The 24,454-nt window shown below is 37.2% G+C and overlaps 1 protein-coding gene across 4 annotated transcripts in view; it reads right to left on the bottom strand.

The window, feature by feature from the left end:
- The window catches only part of MYBPC1 (myosin binding protein C1), a 70,320-nt gene that overhangs the window by 27,824 nt on the left and 18,042 nt on the right, over positions 1-24,454 (bottom strand). For 3 of the 4 annotated variants that reach the window (XM_064421021.1, XM_064421020.1, XM_064421022.1), the window contains exons 2-13: positions 21,659-21,691; positions 18,655-18,696; positions 13,094-13,126; positions 12,693-12,728; positions 12,040-12,075; positions 9,687-9,791; positions 9,010-9,158; positions 8,534-8,651; positions 7,547-7,598; positions 5,968-6,024; positions 2,119-2,285; positions 892-1,024 (exon numbers count right to left, since the gene is read on the bottom strand). In XM_064421021.1, the coding sequence (XP_064277091.1) occupies positions 892-1,024; positions 2,119-2,285; positions 5,968-6,024; positions 7,547-7,598; positions 8,534-8,651; positions 9,010-9,158; positions 9,687-9,791; positions 12,040-12,075; positions 12,693-12,728; positions 13,094-13,126; positions 18,655-18,696; positions 21,659-21,691 (961 nt within the window). The remainder of the gene's footprint in view (positions 1-891; positions 1,025-2,118; positions 2,286-5,967; positions 6,025-7,546; positions 7,599-8,533; positions 8,652-9,009; positions 9,159-9,686; positions 9,792-12,039; positions 12,076-12,692; positions 12,729-13,093; positions 13,127-18,654; positions 18,697-21,658; positions 21,692-24,454) is intronic. The other variant, XM_064421023.1, reaches the window with a different exon arrangement.

Genomic DNA, 24,454 nt, shown 5'->3' with positions numbered 1-24,454 from the left:
ATGCCAGATATAGGGGCTAAAGAAAAGGTTACTCTTATCCATTTTTTTGTCAAACATTAATTTTAACCAAAATCCTTTCCTGATTTCAACAGAATGAAGGAAATCTGCCTCATTTCTGTAAAAAGGCTTTTTTTAAAATCACTATATTTTTTAACTGGTCAGAGGAAAAATTGTCTAGGACTTTGTGCTGCTGGGAAACTTTTGAGAAACATTATATTGTTATGCACATCTTCCCCAGGTGTGTCTGCCTGAGGAATGGGGTTTTCTGCACTGGGTTGTAAGAGCTGGTTGTGCCCACGAGAAGGACTTGGCTCAACTTCCAGGCACTGGTCTACATGAACTCCAATGTCTGCACCTGCATTCTAGGAAAAGCCAGAAAATAAACCAATGTTCAGGTGGGACAGGTGAAGAGGCTTGTGTGCACTAGACCTGTTGCTCATGACTGATGTTAACAGAGTAGTGGAAGATGAGACAAAACTCACACCCCTTTTTCCTGGGGTTTATGAGCCAGCTGGGTAAGTTTGTGATGTAAAATCTCTGCTCTTAGCACAAAATTGTTGTAGAAAGATTGTGTCCACCTCCAGACACAGGAACAAGGACAAGTGATTTATTTAGTGGCAGTGCTTCCTCATTTTTGAAAACTACTGAGTAGAAAATGGCACCACATTTTTTTGAGGGCCTCTAGAACCTTTGTCTTGAGACAAAGGAGACAATCTATATTACGTTTAGCCTACGGTGTACTTTTCTGGGTCCTGAGCCACTCTTCACATCTCATGAAATTCAGGAGTAAAATTGGTGCAGCCTGAGCAAAGAGTTGGGTCTAGGCAACACAATTGTCAAGGCAGTAGATGTGTATCCATTTTATTGCTCACCTATCATCAAATCACTTACTTTGCACTTGGTCGTATTTCTTGGCCATTTTTATACCACTTGAGCTCCACTGTTGGATCTGCTAGCTCCACCATGAATCTTACTTTACCTCCTTTGTCCACCTGGTATGCAGGATCGAGGCCTTTGGCAAAAGCTGTTGTGGAAGTCAAGTGTTATTTGAACATGAGATCAGGAAACAAGAATATGGATGCTGAAATGACATTGCATAAGTCTCATCAAAACTGTCAGAATATATGCACACAATGTTATGCATCACAGATAAGATATTCTCACACTGGTCTGCACGGAATCATCTAGAAACACTAGAATAAGCACAAAGCTGTGCATATCTGGTTACCCTGACCAAGATCAAGCTGGCGTCTCTTCAAGACTTTGCAGTGTGACTGTATTCCAAATAGGACCAGCTAGATGCATCAAATAAAACACATAAATAAAAATGAATGTGTAGTACCATAACATATGTTATGACCTGAGGTAATGGATGAGGAGAGAGGGTGTATCAGGCAGCTGGATTACAGCTGGATTTGTGGAGGACTTCACCCACATAAAAGGGACACCTCCAGGAAACCAGTGACACAGGAAATGTATATACTGCATCCAGCTCTGAAATGCTGTCCAGCAACGAGCAGATGCCACAACAGTGTAATGGGCAGTGCATTGCATTTGTATGTGTGTGCAAACATGTTCTGTGGCATATACATGTATATACACATGTATATATATATTTCTGTATGTAATTACATCTCTCATACTATTCAGTAGGGTTGATGGGGAAAGACAGGCCTCAATGTCCTCATCCAGTTCAGGGTGGAGGGTCTGTGGTACAGCTGGGATTTCTGAGCAATGGAGATAAGTGGAAAATGAGATTATGAAGAGCAGACACTGCGTGTGTTTGGAGTGACCTCTGTTTAGAGCAGGAGATATTGATGGTAACACAAGGTCTAACTTCTGTATTGTTTGATCAGGTAACACCTTTCCACACACCTGGGGGACATTGTTCCAGATGGAACCAGTGTTTGTCTGAGAGGGAGGGATGCTTTAGGTAAGCACTGACTTGGATAAGGTGTTTATGCTTCCACCTGGACCAAATCTTCCTTGTGATTAAGTCCTTGCAGGAACAAGTTGTAGTGTGAAGTTCCCTTGTGTGGAAGTGAGGCATATTTGGGTTTTTGAGGTGAATGGTTGTGTGTGACCAACGAGCACAGGAAAGCTCTGCCCCCTCAGTACCTGCGCTCTTCTTCACCTCCCTGCGCATGCGCTTCAGCCGCTTCAGCATCCCCCTCAGGTCGGTGATGCCGTACTGGAAAGCGATCTTCTCGTACTCGCTGGGATTCGCGTTCTTCAGCAGATCCCACACGTCCACCTCGGGCTCTTCCTCCTGCTGCTTAACCTCCCTGACGTTAGCAAAATAAAGTTATGGGGGAAGAGTTAGCGAGGCTTTATCACGCCATAAAAAATGTGTGAAGCTGAGTCTATGGTGAGGCTAGAAATGTTTTGACCAAAATTTGAAGGCTGCCATCATATAGTTTTTGTTTAATTCAGTATGAGTGGAGTAGCTCAGAATGACATTCACTCCTTACTTTACACTTCTTCAAGGCAGAATTTGAATGCAAGTTTTAATTTGTCCTTTTCTGATACAATCAGTTAAGAGAATTTTTATATTGCTTCAATGCTTAAAAAAAAAAACCAGTTTGAAAATGTAATAGATACAGGCTAATCCCACTTAAATCAGTTTTATCTGCTGTAACTTGAGTGAAATCAATCACAATTTATGATGGCACCACTGAGTCTAACCTGTACTTTTCAAAATCATATAAAAATGTTTTCAAATCCTGAGTCCCTGTAGTTGCTACTGTGGGTGACTGGCGACAGGACATTGAAATGCAGGGGAGTTTGTGTCTGTTTATAGTTACACCAGTGCTCCTCAGCATTACTTAAAGTTGTCAAATGAATAGGAACTGGAGATTTCCACACCAACTTGGACTTGAAGGATGGATCTGTTCACTTCCATGTGTATCTCAGTCTTAAGAGCAGGAAATTTGTTCAGAAGCCTGTGTGAGGAATCACCTTTACACAGAAGTTTCAGTACTGTATTTACTATCTGCAACTCCAGGCTAAGACAACCAATAAAGAGAAGTATAATTATTTTCTCAAGGCCAGCCGTTAAATGATAGAACAATGAAAGCATCCTAAACAAAATTATATTTTTTATGATTGCCAATTTAGCTCAAAAAAGTGGACTGCTAGAACAATACTGGCACTGAGGAAGAAATCTAGATTTTTCCTCCTGTAATATCATTAGGATCAGACCAGTATCATTCCAATTTGACTTAGCTTGTCTAACAAAATCAGTACTTTTGAGAACAGGGCAAGAAAATAAACTTTTGAGAAAGAAAAAAGTACCAAGTTTTGCAGCGAGGCACTGTTAGAGCTGAGCTTTATGGAGTCAAAGAGAGGTTTTTCTTTGACATATACAGAAATAGCACTAAAGTTCCCTGAGAATCTCTGCACAGTTGGATGAGGAACCATGGAAACCATTTTGCTGATTAGTACATGAAGTTTATTAATTTTCATAATATATCTGTAATTTTAAAAAGGAAGAGAAGTTCTGCCTGAGTAGTCTTTCAAATAGAATAAATCTGAGTCAGCAACGTTTGACTGAGGGTACATAATTTTATAATTTGTTCCTTTTATCCATGCTCCCACTTTCTGGAGGGTGACTGCACAGCAAGTGCTGTCCTTTCAGTGAGATCCCTTCTGCATGGGGGCAGGTGGAGACCAGCCCTCAAACACCTGTAAAAGCTCAGCCCCCTGGAGCAGCTCTGTCCTCTCCCAGGACTGCTGCTCACAGGCAGCATCTGCCCACGCCAAGGGGGTGTGCACTCTGGGGGAATCCAAATAAAGCTCCCCTTTAAACCAGGCAGAGGTTGAGAATGAGGATCCTGATTTTCAACCAGACTGGAAGACTCAATTTCAGGCTCGTTTTCCTCTTGCATAACTGGAAAATGAATTTTGATGCTTAGAGCAAGTCAACTTTGTTCTGAGACCTCAGTAGTTTGAGCTGAGGCCAGAGGCCAAACAGAGCGTGGTATTTCAGACTGACCTCTGACCTTGCCACTTTTAGATCTCCTTCCTAAATATGTGCATTTTATTGCAAAATGTACTTGGAAAAAACCCCCCAAAACCAAACAAACTAACAAAAACCCCAAACCAAAACAACAACAACAACAAACCTACCAAAAGAAAAAAAAAAAAACAAACCAACAAAAAACCCACCACCAACAAAAACAAAAAAACCCACCCACCCCCAAAAACAAAAAACAACAAAATAAGGACTTAAATATTTCAGTGCTTTTTAGATCTTGTGCCTTTTGGAATGTCATGCTGCTACTGGTCCACTGCATTGACAAAGAATATCCAGTCATAGTGTGGCTTACTGAGATAAGACTTGATACATCTGCCTGCCAACCAGCAGAAAATTAGAAAATAGACAGTATATTGATTGTATGCATTTAAGTTTGTTTTTTTTTTTAAAAAAAACATGTTTCAAATAGTATGAACCAAAAGGGAAAAGTTCTAGGTCTTTCCTTGGTCATACAACCATAAAAAAAAGAGAAAAAATGCACCTCCAACATTGCCTGTTGTAAAAATTGAAATAAAGCCATGGATTTGTCTTTGTGGTAATGGATGTTAATATCCACACACATGGATATTAATATCCACACTGTGGCTTAATTAATAATTTTATTCAATTAAGCTCAGAAATATGAGGTTGCATTTCAGGGCCTGAAGCAAGGTGAACCAATTTGACCAAAGTCAAATAATGGTGTCTAAAAACTAAATATTTGCTTTATCCATAAAACACACAATAGATATTCCATGTTTATAAGGCTGTACAGTATTTGTCTTAGAAATCTTAAGAGTTAATTGTTAGTAAAGTTATATAATGTCTCTTAAATCACATTTATCTTTCCACAAAAACACCAAGAACTCTCACATGCATCTCTCATGTTACTATGGAAACACCACACAGGCAGTCATGAGGACTGGCATGGCAAGTTTGATTAGTAGGATGAAAAGACAAACTGAAGGTCCTAATTAGGGATGAGAAGATTGAAAAAGCAAAGACCTGGTGGATTGGAATTGGTCCAGGTAATTCTTTGTCTACTTTCAGCTTCAGCTTTTCCTGTGTGCTTTAGTTGCTTAAATGCTATTCTTGCCCTAGTGGCCAATGAGCCCTTTGTGACCTTTTAATGTAATTAATACTACAGACTTTCCTCTTTCAGAGTAAGTGGTAGATGAGATAAAGGATGTAATTCCTTTTCCAGTTCTCTGTGATCAGCTGTCATTGATTTCCATGGCATATAGAATTTCTCTGCTTGATTTTAAAAGATGATGAATTAACTATCTTGTCTTAACCCAGTGAAATACTAAACTGGGTTTAAGATCTGTGATAACTAGAGACATAACTATCATAATACCAGATTTTCAAGGCACATCAGAGAAACATGTACCCCAGTTGTTTTCCATCAAAACATTTGAGTTAAATAAAATATGACTGAGCATTTGTGTGTACATATTAAAAAAAAAGTGACAAAGAATTATACCAATATTGGTGACTTGAAAGCATGATATATTATTTTTTCACATCAGGATGTATAAAATCAAGTGAGGATGCACCCATAGAGATAAATTTAACCATTATGGGTTTTTTTAGTGTTGCACCAGACTCAATTTTCTGTACTGCTCATCCCTGTGTAGGAAATGTCCCCCCTCTGCCTTCCATGCAAACACAAAAAAAATAGCAAGTGAATTAAATGTTATTGGCCTCTTTAGGCTGAGGCTCACTTCTTTTCCCAGCACACTCAGATCTGAGGTTTCTTTTCTGCACACTTAAGGTAAAAATAAGAGAACATTTGCATATTATACTATGAGAATAAAAACCAGTTAGAAACATCAAAAAGTTGAAAGGTCACAAAATCCTCAAGGAGTTATTAATGCTACACCTGACTGTTTCTGTGGGAGAACCTAATGGTTTGCAATCCACACCTGCTCACTGCATCACTTGGTTCTCACCTACGTTTCAGGAGACCACTAAAGTCAAGTTCTCCTGCATCCTCTTGTCCTTCACCACTGTTATCAACAGAAAAAGATCAAATCTTTGTTTAATACAGGAAGACTTAGACAACACTCATTGCAAATGCTCTACTTCTCATACACTCAACACTGTCCAGAAACACAAATAATTGTATAAAATCAACACAAACTTGTATGCTTTTTCACACAGATTAAGTTTCTGTAGGCACTTGTGAAAAATTACACAAAGGTTTGTATTGCTTCTTCTTATACTCTGGTTGCAAATTTTTGTAACTGAGTACATAAATTTGCCAAGGTTTGTGTTAGATTTCAGTAACACAAACAAATGGCAGCTAGTCAACACAACCAGCTTTGTTTTTCGTTTCTCTAGTGGACAAAACAAAGGGCTTGTGCTGATCTCTTGCTGTGAAATCAAAACAAAGATTTGCATTGCTGGGTGATGCTTTTAACAATGCATAGCTCTGTCAAATACTGATTGAAAAGTACTTAACCTTCAAGATTTTACCTTTCTCTAAATGAAGGGAGAAAACAGTTATAAAAAAGAATAAAAGAGCACATTGTCCATTTTTACAGTCCTATCAAGGTGCATTTCTTTCTACGATGCGATCTTTAGCAGAATTACCTTATCATAGAGCACATAGACAAAAGAAATGTCCTAAATATTTGTAAAAAGGCAAAAATAGTGCAAATCTTAACTGAAATGAAGCCAGTGTTCAATCAAGATTTTACATGGAAGATATTCCTTAGAAAATCAGAAAATACTGAGATATCTTCATCTGCTTGGGCAGAGTAGTTACTGCATTTTTTAAAATGTGCTAAAGAAGGAAATGCACCTTTAATGTAATATCTTTTGTATTTTTCTTTAAATTAAAGCCTCTAAATAAAATCAGTTATCTCTGGATAACAAGCTTTACTTGTAAATTAACAAACTGCATTCACTATCTGTTATAAAGTATTTTCATTCTACATATTTTTCATATATTTCATCACAAAAAGATGACACCTATACTGGTTAGAATTGCTACTTTATCAGAAAGGGAACAAACTTTAAGACACAATGCTTTATCTTACATTCTCTGTACATTTGCTGTTTTTCCTTACTGATGGTATTTACTGTTTACTGTAAGGTAACAAAGCCAGATCCTGTCTTCTTGAAATCAGTGTGAATTTTCTCTCTGCTTTTAACCAGTGCAGGACTGGGACCAGGAACTTTCATATTGTGGCTGACAGTTTTCAGGAAACATGCAGTAGAATATTTTAGTGAATGAAAATACATTTTTTAAAAACCTCCAAAGAAACATATATTTAATTGACTTAAATATTCAATCTTCCTTTAAATTACTGACACTTGTAATTTCCCAGTAGGGGTATTAATATCATATGTACTAGCTATGTGTTGTAACTATTTCATTCTAACTACCACCAATTACTCAAAATCCCACTTCTTTATATTTACAAATACAGTTTAATAAAGTACTTGATACAGTTGTCTGACACAAATTCTGTGCATGCTATTAATGTCCATTATTGAGGAGCTGGATAGGATCACTGAAGTTACCTTCTTTTGAAAGCAGATCTGATGTCAATGGATGGAGCAGCTTGGGAAGATTCTATGAAATAATGGTAACACAGGAATTAAAAACACAATTTGAATAATTTATGTAATCAGTGTGATTTGGAATATGAAATTTGTTCAGTTTCCTGCTGAATGACCAGCATTGTGCTTCCCCTTTGGCATGAGGTTCTGGTATCTACAAAGATGCTCAGGGCTAAGTGTGCCATTTCTCTGAAGTACTTTCTGCAGTTCTGCATAGGAGATTTGTTTCTCTGGTGTTTCTCTCTATTCCCCTGCCTGCCTTATTCACAGGCTCTGGCCTTTTTGTCTTCTCACTTCCATTGCTTTCTCCCCTGCTGGTATCTTGTTCTCCCTCAGTACGTTCAGCAGCAGAGGAAGGAGACAGAGTCAGTCTCCTCTGCCGCTGCAGACTCACATTTATTGTCAGGGCAAGGAGGAGTTCCCCTTGTGTGAATTACCCCTTTGGGACACCCTGGATCAGGTTAAATGGTTCTGATCCACACACAGTGAATGGATGGAGCCAGGCTGGTCCCCACCCTGCTGCCCTCTAAGCTCACACACAAAGCCCTGAGTTTGTGTGCCAGAGCCTGATTTCAGTTCAATACTGGTTTTATCTGCCAGCTTTTCTAATTTTTGGATAAATGTCTCACATGGTATCTATTCCAGTGATTCCAGTGTTCATTTAGACAATAAATTACAGACACAAGAAAATTCTCTGAGCTCTATGCTAAAAACATTCACTTTAAGTATTATTTCATTTAAAGGGTCTGAACAAGATGAAGTGTCATTTCGAAAGAGAGAAAGAGAGAAAAGAAAGAAAGAAAGAAAGAAAGAAAGAAAGAAAGAAAGAAAGAAAGAAAGAAAGAAAGAAAGAAAGAAAGAAAGAAAGAAAGAAAGAAAGAAAGAAAGAAAGAAAGAAAGAAAGAAAGAAATCCTTATAAATCTTTACAGATACAAAAGGAACCTTACCAGTGACTTCAAGGTCAAAAGAGCAGCTATCAAATTTGTCCTTGTAAGACACTTCACAGCGATAGTTCCCTGCATAGTTTTCCTTAGCTTTGATGATCTGCATCTCAAATGTATGAATCTAAAAATCAAACACAGTCATTCATCAACATGAGGAATACATTTGCACAAAGCAGAAGTTAAAACATGAGTCTTTAAGACGTGCACCAGAAATGAGGAAAAACTCAAATAATGGGCTCTGAAAAGAAACTGGAACCCAGAAATGGCATCAGAAAATTTTGGTTTCCCCACCATTATTTGTCCTGAGCTGGGAGAGCAGAAAATCTGCATCTGCAGAGGGTCAGAGATCACCAGTGAAATCTGTGTGGGGAAGCCAGGGTTAGACTCCACTGCTCTTGAGCTTCTGCCTGTTGTCTTAAACTGATCTTTAAGCTCTCTTTGGAGCTTTGCCCCCATAAGAAGGAAAAGTGAAGACACACCTTAGTGTGACGCTCGAAGGACTCCTTCAGCTGCAGGTGCTTCCCCGCTTTACTGGCCAGATCCATCCATTTTCCTTTAAACCACTTAACATTTGGCTTTCGGAGAAGATCTTTGGCTTCTACTTTGGCTATAAATGTAATATTCCCACCTTTCAGAAAGAGAAAAGAATAATGCAGCTGTTGAGGAACAAGTGGTTGGTCAGTTGCATCTCTACAAGTTCCTTTCACTTCTGCTCCATTCAGCCACCATGTGTTCTACCGCAAAATTAAGAGTCAGATGGAGTCACACCAAATGTGAAAGTACAGCAGTGGTACAAAGGTTAATGATTTTGGGTCTGGAAGCTTTCTGCTGCTATCCTGTATAAGATCTGCTTGATATATCAGTAACAGTGCAGCCAACAGTATCAAAATAACCAGTTTTCTTCCTCAGAAACTGTACTTCTTACCATTATGCTCAGTAAATTATTAGATTTTGAACTTGTCTTGAATTAAATAATTGGGGTTTGCTTCTCTGAATCCAGTCCTTTTGCCTTCAGCATGGAGTTCACATCCAGCTAAAACCAGAGGCAGTACTTGAAGCTGAGGGCAGAACCTGAGTGCCACAGAATCCGCCCACACCATTCCCAGCTCAGCCTCTGTCTCAGGGAGTGGCTTTTGGTTTTGTTCTTGGCACTTACCAACACTCACTGTTCCACTCTGAGGTTTCTCGATGAATAAAGTGGATCTTTGGGCATCATCACGCTTTTCTGACTCCTCTGGAGCTCCTTCTCCAAGAGACCATACTGAGATGCAGAGAGAGGGGGAAATATCAGTCATCCGAGGGTGTTTTACTCCCTCCAAAGTACACTTACCTGAACTTCCTAAACTCTCTAGCCCTAGCACCTTTCTCTTCAGATGTCCTGAAAGACATGTAAGCTTTTGTTCACACTGACATCCATTGCTTGGCTGTCACATTGTGTACAGTTCCTGCAAGAGCACTACCTCTGTGGTGATGGAAAATGAAACAGGGAGGAAGAGAGGGGAACCTGATCAGCCAGGACAGGCACTGAGCAACTTGAAGGGCACCAGCATTCAACCATGAGTGCTTTACAGAGGTGATGCACAAAATCAGCTCTTTGTTTTTCAGAAGAGATAGAGGTTCTGAAAACACAAACAGCTAGAAGCACAAAAATCCCTACACACTTTCAGTGGATCTCTCTCAACCCAAACTAAGTCCATTGTACAAGCTGGTTCTTCCTCTGTGTCTGCAGGGCAGGAATGAAGCTCACTTCTGAACTTTCTTCTTTTCTGCCATGACAGAAGCACAGAATTTGGGGATCGGTCAATACCATGTCCTGCCATGTGAATTTTATGGGATATTTTATGGAAAAAGTAGTTTGTCAGATGGAAATGATTGTGAAGTATGTTCAGACACAGCAGCTTCTCTTCTGGAAACTGGGACTTTGGAACTGAAAAGAAGCAACAGTACTGAGAGAAGCAGCAAATGAGTGCTCTCCCCAGCACTGTACCGGGATGGCTGTGTGTTTCTGGTCTCTCTGTTTATCTGGACAGCCCTGGCTTTGTGCTGTGCCATTACACCTTGTGTAAAACCATGGCAAAACTGATTCCTGGCAGAAAGTACAAGGAGAGAAAGGCAGTCAATGCCTGTTTTCTGCTCACTTTCTGCGGAGAGGCAAAGCTCATGTCTCATATTCCAGTCTGAAGTCCAAATGCCAAATCTCCGTTTTTTGAGGAGTTATTGCCAGTACAGAGGGGAAACTAATTAAAGTTAGAGGCCAGAATAGTGTTTCTGATATGTAGTGATTACTGCTGTGGGAACCTTTTCAACTCATGAAAATTTCTGCCACCCACGAATGCGACACAGCTCATGGCAACCATGGGAAAATGCAAACAAATTGGTTTTATTATCCTAAAGCCCGTTATGAATTTTAAAAAGGTATCAAAATGCTAGATAGCTTTGCTATAATGTCTTAGTGTTTCAGTCAGCTGTGGGTGGTGTGCCTAGCACCTCTGTATATGCCTGCTTGTACAATATTTTTCACAGGTAAAGACATTCATGTATATACACACATGTATGTACACATATATACACATATACATGAAATTATTTACACAGACATAAATGAATGCAAATATATATAGATACATATCTATATATACTCTCTATAATCTAAATTTTTAGATTATATCACTTGAACATGGCAAAATATGGAAACAACATGAGAACAAGTGAAGGTTACTGGTAGTAAGAGGATGAAGTGATGATAGCAGGATGAGGATCTGGTCACGTGCAGCAACAAACCTAACACGCCACAGGATGAAATGGAAAAAGGATATTAATAAATGGAAAAAAGCTTACACAGAATCATTAATTTGGTACCACATAAAGGAACACCTAAATATTATCAACACCTCTAGATATTAACACTCTCCTATTTATTAAACAAAGAGAAGGGGAAGTGGGTGTGACGCGGGCTGGCATAGGCGGCTATGCCAGGTCCATAACCATGGTTGAAGTACCAGCTGCTCATTTTGTTCCAGAGGCTGCAAATCCTGAAACCACGAGGGTGGGAGCAGTGTGCGTTACCTGCCAGGGTAGGAAGAAAGAGGTTATGATGATTTTGCTAAGTTTTCCCCACCGTCCTTTGAGGTGTGAGAAGAAGCCATTCTCCTACAGTCTTCTGGGACCTGTGTGTGGGATTCGGGTGAGGCTGAATGTAGGAATGGAATTCCTGTAGGCTGAGGAGGAATGGAACAGCTATGTATCTATCTATACAGACACAGATATAGATAGATAGGTATGTATGTATGTGCCAAATACTTGTCCTGTTCTGTGCAGCACAGCCTTCTCGCTCCTGGTTTAGCTGCTGGGAACCTATTTGCCCTGGTACTTTGAAGCATTTCAACAGCTATAATTTGCTGCTGTCTAAACAACAAAAATAAAGTATTATCTTTTAAAAATAAAGTCTAGAAAGTATTTTTATTATGTCATTTTGGGAGTGTTTTGTCATGTTTCCCAGGAGGTCTCACCTGAATCCTTTCTTTCCGCTGGCTTAGACATCCCATCTGAAAGGGAAGAGCAATTTAGATGACACCAGCTCAGAGATCACAGCTTAACTGGCCTCAGATCACTGGGATTTTGAACATTGATTCTTCATACAAGAAGATTCGACTAAAAATTTGGGACCATATCCATGAGGAACTACTTGGATACCAAAAAAATGTGAACAGCTAAGAAAAACCCCCAGAAATCTTCCCCACTTTTTTCTAGAAAATCTAAATTAGTTTAATTCTGTTGAAGAGTTTCTTTAGAAAGGTTACATGAGGCTGATGTTTTTTCTATTATTTGTGTAGTTTCAGGCAGCAGAGGAATTTATATTCCTTAATATTTGTATGAGGGACAGTATTTTGATTATTTAAACAGTATACTTATTTATCTGGAGTTGCTTTTGGATCCACTAGACAATATTTTACCTTCCACTGGGAGATCTACTAAAGACCTCAAGACAGGACTGGAAAGGGTCTAGTTCTGAAGAGAGATTAATAAAATATAGGACACTTTAAAATTTTTTCTAAGTCATATCTTTTGAGTTCAGTCTGCCGGTTTGGACTCTTTCTTCATTAATATTCAAGATAAAAATACATACATACATACACACAGAAAGCATTATCACAGTCCTAACCTGCTGGTGGAGTACTAACTGAAGTGTCATCTTCATCTGTGAAAAGAAATACAAATGAAAAAGCACATGAAGAAACTGAAAGCACAGGCGATCATCTGTTTTAAAACAACTACATGAAAATGTAAAACCTGCAAAAGAAAGAGAAATAAATTGCAATATTCAGGAGCATTCACAATGGAAGAGTCAAACTGATGAGGAAAGCTTTGCATAATTCAGTAGCTGAAATGGTAAACCTTGATGTTTCAAGCAAGTAAAAAACAAAATGAGATGTGGGCTGTGATCTATGATTAAATCATGAGTTTATATGAGAGCTGCGGAGTGATTCTGTTTGTTAGAGATGTAATCTACAGTAATTACAATAAGAAAGCCACAATGAAATGAAGGAGAATCACATATCTAACCTGAGGAAGATGTCATTTCTCTGATGACCACGTCTGCAATTAAAACGTGTACCACATATGCATTCAGCATTATTAAATCAAGATATGAAAAAGTTAAAACTAGTCGCCTCTATTTATACTTTGTCATTTCTATACTATAATATTAATTGAAAGTGCAAGGAATACACAACTCAGTTTTTCCTCATATCAACAGGAGAATAATTTTAAATAAGGAAAGAATTATTATCACCATGCTGGATTTTCCTTTTGGTCACACTAATAGTTTACTGTCATGAGGTACTAAATTGCTACAAACAATTGTTACCCAGATATTTCAAAATGTTTCATCATATAGAATATGTTGAGGTTTATATTTATAAAAATCAAAAGCCTGAGAAAAACATGAAACTGGTGTTAAATGGAAATATTGTAATCATGATTATTAGAAAACCAGAATAAGGTAACGACCATCTTTACAAGAGTCCCTTTGAATTTTAGATGTTGAGTAGAAACCTCAGAGATCAGTTTAGATAAAAATAATCAAAAGGTCTTAGTGTTTTAAAATCCTAATGGTAAAAAAGTAAGAAAATAAACAAAGTATCCTTTGAAAGTCAAAAATAAACTAGATATATTTAGGATTTAATATATAAGTTACATGAAGATAACATGTTTTTATACAGGATCAGAAAATAATCTATAGAACACTTCAACATGGAGAACAGAATTAAACAAGAACAATTTTGGAAAAATATTAACCCACATCTTTAAAGGCAGTTTTTTGGGGGGTTGGATTTTTCATATATTGTCTTTATGTTTCCATAATGAAATTTTAAATCTGAAGTTATCCTTTGATTTTGACCTTAAAGTTATAATTTATCTATAAATTTTCAAGGAAAAATTAATAACTATGACAAAAAAAGCACATATGAAATATAGTTGCATTTCACAAACACTGGCAATATTGAATTTTTGAGTTTGTTTAACCACTGAAGGCTAATTAAAAGCCTGTTAGCAGAATTTGTCTACTTCACCATAATGTTTTACTCATTCCTTTTTAATGATTCATCAGACTTCATTTTAAAGATCCCTTGGGAGGAGAATGAAAGTTGTAAAAAGTATGACTACACACTACATATGAAGGATTAATGTGTTATCTTGAAAATATCTTTTCTTATTCATAGGAAAAAAAAAAGAATAATGGAAGAGTTCTCATGACCTGCATCATCCAATGCCATAAGCAGATGTTGAAAATGTTGATTTTTAGCAAAAGCACAGTAATGATTAAGTCATGTCAGACATTTTAACATACTGCATTAGCAGCTAAATGGATGCAAGGCTATGTGCTTCCACTGCAAATATTTCTCCATATTACATGAGAGCATTAAGTGCTCTTTCAGCTCTTTTTGTCAATGATGTTGCCATTGTGATTGATGATGGCTCAAAGAGGCATTTGACTGAAAAAATAATAAATTAATACCTGCATAAAACATTTGATGTGATGCATCCTACATGATGATGTATGATAATCAAGTTATGAAAGGACCACTCAGTTTTCCCTTTCATTTAATCATTTGAAAAAGTAAAAAACCCAAAAAGAAGTTATTAGTTTTGCAGGGGGATTGCTGGGTTTCTCTCATTTTTCAAACAAAATGTTAACATCAAAGACAAACAAAGGAAACAAACATGTCAGAAGTATAAGGATGAAAGCCCAATTGAATGTTTTAGAAATGGGAAGAGTATCAAAACACTACATGCTGGGGGGATTTTTTTGATGAATGGGTAATTATCAACCCATCACTCCTACCTCAGGCTTCTAGGACAAAATGGACTCACTCTTGGTTCAGCAGCTACAGGCGATTCAGTTTCTGTGATGAATTATTGTTTATGCTAAAATAAAGTCTATTTGAATGTAACAAAAATAGCAGAAATACCAGATATGTCAGTAGAACTATGATCATTAATTCACTACTCTTATCTTCTGCTAGTAAACTTTTAATGGGATATATTTTTCAATCTGTTTCATGGTAAGAGTTTGTTATGGGGAAATCAATTGATTCATTAGACAGTAGGCTGATAAGATGTATTACTCCATAGAAATCTTTATTCTTTGTCCGTGGCACACTCCCATTAACATACAGGGTAATTGTGTTTATTTTTCTTGTTTCTAAATGATATCATTAACTGTGGAGCAGGCTGAGCTCTATCAGGAGTAGATTCTTGTTGGATGAAAGAACTCTCCATACGTCTAAAGAAGTTAATCTAAACACAGTGTAGCCTTAACATTAAAATTTCTGACTGCTGGCACAAAAGAAGTAGAAATACATGTCCCAAATAAAGAAATTACTGTTTTATATATGAGCTGCTGGTATCAAGAATTTCAGACCTACTTTCCCCTGGCTGGAAACGTCCCTCACAAAATGGAAACTGCTATTCTGCCATCAGCCAAATTGTTGACAAACTTAAAGTTGTCAAGGAGTGTCAAAAACCTATTAATTGTATATTATTTTTTTTCTATTCTACAGTTTATGCAGAAATTACAGAGCACAGCAAGACTGAGAGTTTCAAATTTAGTTGACTTCAATTAGCAATCTGATTTTCAAAGGGAGTCCAGCAGTCCCATCAAGGGGACTTGGAACTTTGGAATGGTAAATGAAGTTCATACACAGAGAGGGGAAGTTTTAATAGGGAGATGAATGGATAAGTGAAACCTGGGAAAACACAAGGATGACACATGCAATGAACATTTTAGTAGATGGTTGGAAGAAACCTAGAGGAAAGCTATCAGTAAAATATACAGAAATTTTAGTAGATCTCTGAATGACTGGATGGGACCTAAAAAAAAGGAATGAGCAAATTGATATTAAAATTTTACTATTATTCCAGCAAGTGGGAACAAAATTATAACATATTCAATCTGTATGATAATGCTAAAATTAAAAATGAAGACACAAACATTTAAATTGAATGAATATAAGACAATGTAGTAAATTTGGAGGATTTGTGCTGATTCACTTGGTTTCTCCAAAAATAAAATGGATGATCACGTATATCCTGAATTTTTATAACATGATTATAGATCTTTTAAAACTGGTTTATTTTATGAAAGAAAATTTTATGTTTACTGCTTTGAGCTACTAAGTTACAGAAAAATAACCATGAGATACAAAGAATTTACCACACTGTTTTTCACTTTAAAACTTTACAGTGAACACAAAGGAATATAAATATGTAATTTCACACAGACAATAAGGACTAAAAAGAAATAGAACAGTAAAACAGACAGACAGATAGGTATACTCTAACTTCCTGTTAATATTTTCTTAGGGATGAGGTGGAAATGATGGACTATGGGATTTACATGGACTACCAAGATTTCTTTCCTAGATGTCAGGTTCCAGCACAGCCCCATTTCAGGTTCCTGCAGTGTCTATCTCAGAAATTATCAGCAAACAGGTCACAACTGCTGGCACACAAGTATTGCATAATTGCTGTAGAATTCAGATATTTAATGTTTCCCATTTTGCTTCCTTACTTACAGGGAAGTACCTAAATCTGCTACTTCTGAAGCTGCAGAACGAGTTTTACATATAGCTAATATAAAAGCTAATGTCTAGCTGGTTCTGTCATAATTTCCTTGCTGAACTGTTCATTTTCAAGTGTAAATTATTTTGGAATGGAACCAGGTTGGAAGAATGGAACCTTTTCACTTTTTGTGAATTTTGCTCACCATTATAAAGATTTTTTTTCCCTGGTACACAAACCTGAAAAAATAAGTCTATGAAAATACATTTTGCCTTATTTGGTGACATTCTGCAATAAAACAATAGCTGACAGGAACAACTGCACTGTAACTAATTTTTAGAAGCATTTCTACTGAGTGTCTGGCAATGACATCTACTTTGCTTTGCAGAGGTGAGAGTTTCACTGGAACATGGCAGAAGATTATCTATCTATTAATATTCAGACTTTCACTGGAAATTTTATGGAGGCAACAGCTGACACCATGGGTTGAAACTGGGAAAATTCTCCATAGCAGGATCTCAAAGAATATTTTTTGGTAGCAAAATCCTCATAGCAGGGTTCTCTTAAGAGGAACATTTTTCCTCCTAGTAAATACTTGTCTCCTTCACTAAATTCAAAACAGAAACATAATAATGTATAAGAGGATAATAGAAGTTTTGGATAAGTTACCTACCATGTTTTCATTTTTATTCAGTGAAATGTAGGCTTGTAAGCAGTGAGGAAATCACCATTCATGTTCAGTTTGGGAACTAACATTTTTCTCATATCCAAATTAAAGCAAGCAGAACTAACTGTTGGAATAGCTTGAGGCAAGACTTTCATATTTTTTCCTATCATTAGGCATGCAAATTATTTCTGAATTGCATTTCCATTACCAAGTTGACAGATTTGATTACTCACACAAAATTTTGTGTGTCAAAATAATTGCTCAATGCAAGGATAACTGGCAAAATAGCATGCACTGAAGCCTGGTTCAGCATTCTTATTTTCAAAAGGGTACTTGAATCACACATTCTTAGTGTTTATATTTTGACTCTGCTGAGAAAAATAGCCATGCATGCATTTGCCAAATAAATCTGCAAGTATCAAGTACACATCCAGTCTGTCTAAAAGAGAGGATTTTGTTTGGAAGACACCAAAAGCCAGAATACATTTTCAAGCAAGCCATTTCTTGATTTGCCATGAAAAAGCACAACCATGCCAGATGAAAAGCAAGCATTACATCAGTTGTAAGCATATCTTGGTCTGCTTTAGCCTTTGATCAGAATTAAGTTAAAAAAATGAGATTATTCTTTTCAAAATAACCTGATGGGGTGTTTGATTTCTATTTTGGCAGGGCTCCTACCAAAAGCAGAGAATTTGGCCCAGTTCCTTCAAAAATGTATCCTCCTAACCAGAAGAATTGACAACAGAGCTAGAATCTAATCTCAGCAGCACAAAAATATGTGTCAAAACTGGAGCTGATTATTGCACACACTGCTGGTGGAACATTATCTATTTGTTCACAGCAGACAGTCCTCAAACACACTTTTCAGAACTGTAAAGAGCTCAACTACTGCGCTCCCAATGAGGACAGGAAGATGAAAGTGTGATTTTTAATTTCAGATGAAAAGAAATCTATGGGGCTTTCTGAAAGGCATAATATCAAGTTTCTGTGGTAGAACAGAAACATCTTAGAACGACAGTAGGACATTGTCCACTTTATTTTAAAGCAACCAATGTGCACAGTATCTGAGTTTTAGCAAGCTTGGTCAGCCAGGCTCATTAAAACACAGCTTTCTGCTCATGCAAATCCCTTGTAATTTGATCCATTAGTTGAACAGTCAATATAAATACTGTTGCTAAAACATCAGTCTGGTTTGCAGGTTTTTTGAAGATATTCATGAGTATCATAATTTCCTTGGTCTGGCTAAGTCATGCAGAAAAGGGATCTAGGAAGCTTCATATCACACTTCTGAAGTTTAGCACCAAAATTCTGAATTAAAGCCCAAACAATCCAGCATCATAACAGCATTTAGTTTTCTTTACTGCCCATTTTTAAAATATGGTTTCAGACTTACCTTTACCCTTTTCATTTCCACCCTCCTGTGGTGTTTTTTGTTCTGTGTAGGAAGTACAAGTATAGTTTTGAGAGGATCTTAAAGTAAAAAGAAAGACTTACACAGCATTAAAAAATGCAGGTTCTGCTAGCATTGGAAAAACAACATTAAAGAAGGATTGATATATGTGTATATGTAATATATAGTTGCAATCCCGTAAAACATTTTACAACCTGTGCATATCAATGCAATTTCTATGTTTTGATCAAGTCATTTAAGATTGATGTTCCTGGACTCAGTGGAAAAAAAAATTGGGTTTTTTAGAAGCAGCAGTTGTTAGTCTCTTGTTCTTGGGCTAATTTGCAAAAGCTTTTGAAATGAGTTACATATCATTGTTAATTGGATAGAAATTGGATCAGACATGAGTTACTGCCACTCAGTTGATCCTTAAGAAAAAGTACAGAGAGAGTGTATTGAGGATATTCTTTAATTCTTTATAATCATCTTCATCATTATCAACATAGTCTTACCACGAGTACTTGTATTTAGGTTTCTTGATCAGAACTGCCAGCCTGTCCTCTACTCCAAGCAGGTGAATGTGAATTATTTTTGACCTCATCTGTATGAGAAAACTTGGACTGTGCTTTAAACAAAACAACAATTTCCACACTTTCTCTGTTTCAGGATTTGATAGGATTCCTATTGGTTTTGGTTTCCTATTTCATTCAATCTAGAACCTTGTCAAACCATGTGCTGTCTTCAAGGTATAAACACTCAATACCCTATTGCCTGTGAACAATGGTTTTCTGTGGCAAACTTACCTGTCACTGCCTGACAGAACATGGCTTTGGGTCATGGTCAATAGACTAACACTGTCAGGATGGAGTTAAGATAAGTTTTGTTCCATAGAGAAAACATCTGCAAGAGCCAGGTGATGCTCTGATTATCCTGATTTCTTGTTCATATGTGTGTAGCCACAGTAACTGTGAAAATTAAAGCTGAAACTTAAAAGGAAATGCCACATTCTGGTAATGTGACAGACTCATGGGTGCTTCTGTCTGGATCCCCTAAATTCCCAAGCTCCAGTTGTCAGGTTGTCTACCTTGGCCGGATATTCCTTTTCAATGGAACTTTTCCTCCAGTAACACTTTCTTTTCCCAGTAGGAATGGGATCAGGAGATTTCACTGATCTTGGCAGATAGCAGCATGTCTACATATTATTTGAAAACTTCATCAGCCAAAGTGCTCCGTGCTTGTGGCTTGACATTGAGATCTGGAAAGACCTCTCACAATGACTTCCCAAAAATTTCCTGGTGCAGTTCAGGATGCTAGGTTATCTCCAATAAACTATTTATAAGTTATAAAATCTGGAATCTTGAAACCAACATCCCTCTTTGTTTATTAGCACTTGATAATCCAAGATGACAGCATCTTGAATCAGGCAGAAGGAAGCCAGAAGTGACTGGCATGTCCAGCTTAGAAATGTCCCAGTTTGGTCTGTGCCTAACATAAAGGCCTAATGACACCCTGCTTATTTTTCAGAACAAAATCAGGTAAGGAGAAAAGAAAGGAGGTTATAGAAGTGATTTTGTATTTAATCCTGTGCTTTTAAATAGAAAGGAAGATGGTAATTTTTTTGAAAATGTTAATAGATATTTTTAATGTAACGCTTCAAAGATGCTATTCCTTTCTGTATATAAAAAGCTGTTTCTCATTTCAGTTCTACTTGAAAATTAAGATTGATTAAAAACAAGAATTCAAGTACAAAATATATCAGGTAAGACCCTAAGGGTGAAATTAATTCGTTTAATATTAACTGTACAAATTTTATGGTTGAGTAAAATATCATTAATTAAAAACCAATTAACTTTCCTTACAAATGTATGCAATATGAAAGAGTTCATCACACAAAAATAATATGTGGATAATTTAACCATGAAACGCCTTGTGGCAAATGATACCTTTGTCATTTTTTAATCAAAGTGTGTATTGTTAAAACAAAGACATCTTCAATCAGGCTTGTCAAATGCCAGTTATCAAGACAGTAAGTAAAGGCAGATTTTTTTAGGGTATTTTTTTCTGTTTGGAATTGCTGTTTAGGTTGCTATATAGAGAAAAATACTCACCAAATGGTTACATTGGACATGTATGTTGCAGATATATGTATTATATATTGACATTGTATATCTATCTATCTATGTAGATATCTATATGGAGATATGTCTGCATTATATATCTGCATTGTCTGAAAAAATAACGGAAGTTACTCAGTGGCACAAGGCAAAGACTTCTCCACCTTTCCAGCTCCATTAAAGAGAACTCTTGTGCTTTGTAAAGCTGCAGCTTTACCTGAAGCCCTCATCCTTATGAGTGAGTTTCACCTCACCTAACTTTGGCTTCCTGGGACTCAGCCACTCCTAGGCAGTAAATCTTATTCTAGACAACAAATCAGACTCCTCAGGGCAATTGCCTGCACATGGATATCTAGTGACATTTGAGATAGCATACCTGGGAAAACCCCTTTGATGAGCATGTAGGACCCAGAATGTGCTCCACTGGTCAGAGCTGGAGCTCTTGAACTACTTAGACATGATACATCATTTTCAAAGGGCTAAAAGTTAGGGCTGAAATGAATCCCATGCTTGATTCTGTCACCTTTACTCACAGTGTACTTTTGAGGTGAAATGAAAGGGAGTATTTTGGTAATCAGGTTCTGCCCAGCATCAAAGAGGACAGCATAATTTAACCAGATAATTTAAGCAGCCGTGATTTACCTGTATTCTAAAAGACATGTGCAATATTAAGCAAACAATTAGTCACAAACAAAATTTGAATCTGAAAAATCAGTATTCAGGCAAAGTGAAGTGAGGATATCTTACTTGGTCAGGCTTTTTTACTTTTCTTACTGTCCTCTTACTTTCAAAGAGACAATGAACACAAACCATATTATGGCTATGCCATAATAACTATCTAGTCTCATGCAGCTGTTAGTGCCACAGCTCAAATCAGCATTTTTTACACTAACCTGGAGGTGGCGGTGCACTTTCATTTTCAGTTTCTGAAAAATGAGGAAAGAAGACAGATATTGAGCTTCAAATACGAGCAAATATTTTTCATACATTTGGTATATGTTTGTCGACTTGAGTTCTTTAATATTTAAGTGCAGTTGTGAAATTTATTTTGCTTTCACGCACAAAACGTGACAAGTTCAGAGTGACAAGGTCAGAGATCTAAAGCTCTTGTTGTTCTGCAAAGAGAAGTTAATGAAATTGTTTAGTGTGGAAATAGATAAAATTAATAGAAACATAGAATCATTTAGGTTGTAAAAGATTTTTAACATTGAGTCCAACCACTAACCCAGCACTGCCAAGTCACCACTAAACCCTATCTCCAAAACCCACATCTACACATTTTTTAAATTCCTGCAGAGATGCTGAGTGCAGTTCTCTAGGCAACCTGTTCCAGTGCTCAACTACCCTTCCAGTGATTAAATTTTTCCTAATATCCCATCTCAACCTCCCCTGGCACAAATTGAGGCCATTTCCTCTTGCTCTATCACTTGTTACTTGGGACAAGAGACTGAGCTCTGCCTGTCTACAGCTTCCTTTCAGGTAGTTTTAGAGAGGGATAAGGTCTTTCACTTATAATTAAAAACTCAGCAAAATTAAGCAAAATTTCCACCAACTGAAATAATATCAGATATTATTTTAACTTTGAAGTGTAATGGATCCATTAACTTAGGGGGATTATGCAGAGTGAATCCAGAGACCTTCATCTCATTTTCAACCACACCATTCTGTGTTCAGTGCAAGCAGAAATTAAAAAAACCAAAAAACCACCAAAACACCACAGTTTAGCTGTTCTGAGTGGAACCTGCAGTATGTTTGGGTTTTCTTTCTTTCAATGATGATTTTTAATGTAAAATCACTTCCCTTTCCAATGTGTGATACACAGACCAGGCTTTGTATCCTATTGAAATGCTATCCTTTTGGGATTATATGTTCTCCCATCTAAAAACACAAGAACAAATTGACTAGCTAAAATATATTTTTAAAACAGAAAAGGAAGCTTATTTTCAACATTTAAAAGCTTTAGGAGTCTAGACAGGTTGAAAACAGCAATATTTTTTGGCACTAGCATTGACTTACAGTTTAACTATTTATAAAAAGCAAAGATTAAAAAAGTTAAAACCCTGAACTGTAAGAGTAGATGGCTCTTACTAACCATTGTCATGTTGTAGACATTAACACTTGGTACCCTACCTCAGGTCAGATGCAGGAAAAAATTTCAATCTCTGTCACATAGAAATGCTGGGATGGCTATTCCTTTACACTCAATTCTAAATATAACTAAAACACAATTCTCATTCTTCATAAGTCCATATAGTGCTTAAAAGGGATGAATATTTTTAGTGCAAATATAATTTTAAGCTGAGTGTGTGAATTTGGTATGGTTTAGGAACTCCCAGTCACATACACAGATACAACAGCAAATCCTTGTAGAGGTTCCAAAAACAATTCCTTGATACAAGGAAAGAGCTTGTGTTGTATGTTCTGATCACAGTGCCCACCACGCAGAGTGGAAGGAAGTATTTTAAAGACCAACACACAGAGTGTGAAAATAATGAAATATCTTTACATAGATTCACAGCAATTTTTTTTTCTGGTCTAATTACTGACATACTAAGTTCTGTTTTGTGGCCAAGAAAAATATGAAAAATTTTCATATGAAAACATGAAAGTTGTACCACAAAGGGTATGTCTGGGAACCTATTTGTTTTGCTACCATGACATTTCTCACTATTTCTGCTGAGAGTAAAAAATTCTGCTGAGACATCATTGGAAGTGTGGAACTATGGAAGACAGCATGGAAGTATGTTTCTTGCATGGAAAAGTAATAGCAGAAAATTATTGATTTTATAATTTTCCTTCTGAAATTTAATGGCTGGAAACAGGGAGTATTCTTATGAACAGTGGATTAGAAAATCCTCCCTGGCTCACCAGTGAGAGTTACAGATTTATAATGAAAAACTCAACAAATATAGCACTTTCCACTCTCAGATGAAAGGCTTATGAGACTTTTGAGGGACCTGCCTTGAATTTTTCTTTCATTTTGAGAGGTATTCCATGGCTTCACCAACACTGTAATGCTGCTCAGCAATCACACATCTTACAAGTCCTGCACCACCCAGCACAGATGTTAGGCAAAGTCTACAGCACAGGCCAGACCTGAAACATTATTATTATTATAGTCTAAACCTCATCTCATGCATGCAGACAGCAAAAGGAGGCATTCAAAACCTGAGCACTCTCACAGGCAAGCTACTCTGTTGGACCCTGCTCCTCGCAGAGAACTTGGACTACACCTTCTCCAAAGGTCGATTTCCAAAGGTCCTTTCCAATCTCAGCTATTCTGCAATTCTGTGATGGGACAATGACTGAAGCCAGACCAAGAAGTCAGTGGTTTGTTTCCTAAACCATAATTCAAGGCTGTTCAGGTTACTGCTAAGAAAACTGAGGCAAGAATGGAGCTCAAAGGAGAGACCTGAAGTATAATGTGGGAAGAAAAAAGAAAAGGGGAAAGTTCCAGGCACTGTAGGTGGCAGAGACATGGGAGATACTTCAACATAATCTTTTGGCCATGTGCAGCCCCTTTCATGGTCATGCCTGGCTTGCAGTTCCATTCCTGAGGAGAGCCAGGAAAAAAACCATTAATAGCTCTGAGTAGTTTCCACCTCCCCAAAGAATGATAGCCCTCTCTGGCTGACCTCTGCAACAGGCTTGTCAGCCAGGACAGGGCTCTGCACTCTCAACCAGCAGCT

This window comes from Passer domesticus, chromosome 5 (assembly GCF_036417665.1).
Source record: "Passer domesticus isolate bPasDom1 chromosome 5, bPasDom1.hap1, whole genome shotgun sequence".
In the NCBI taxonomy this organism is placed as follows: domain Eukaryota; kingdom Metazoa; phylum Chordata; class Aves; order Passeriformes; family Passeridae; genus Passer; species Passer domesticus.
Note: the sequence above shows the minus strand (reverse complement) of the source record. Positions and strands in the feature narration are given on the sequence as shown.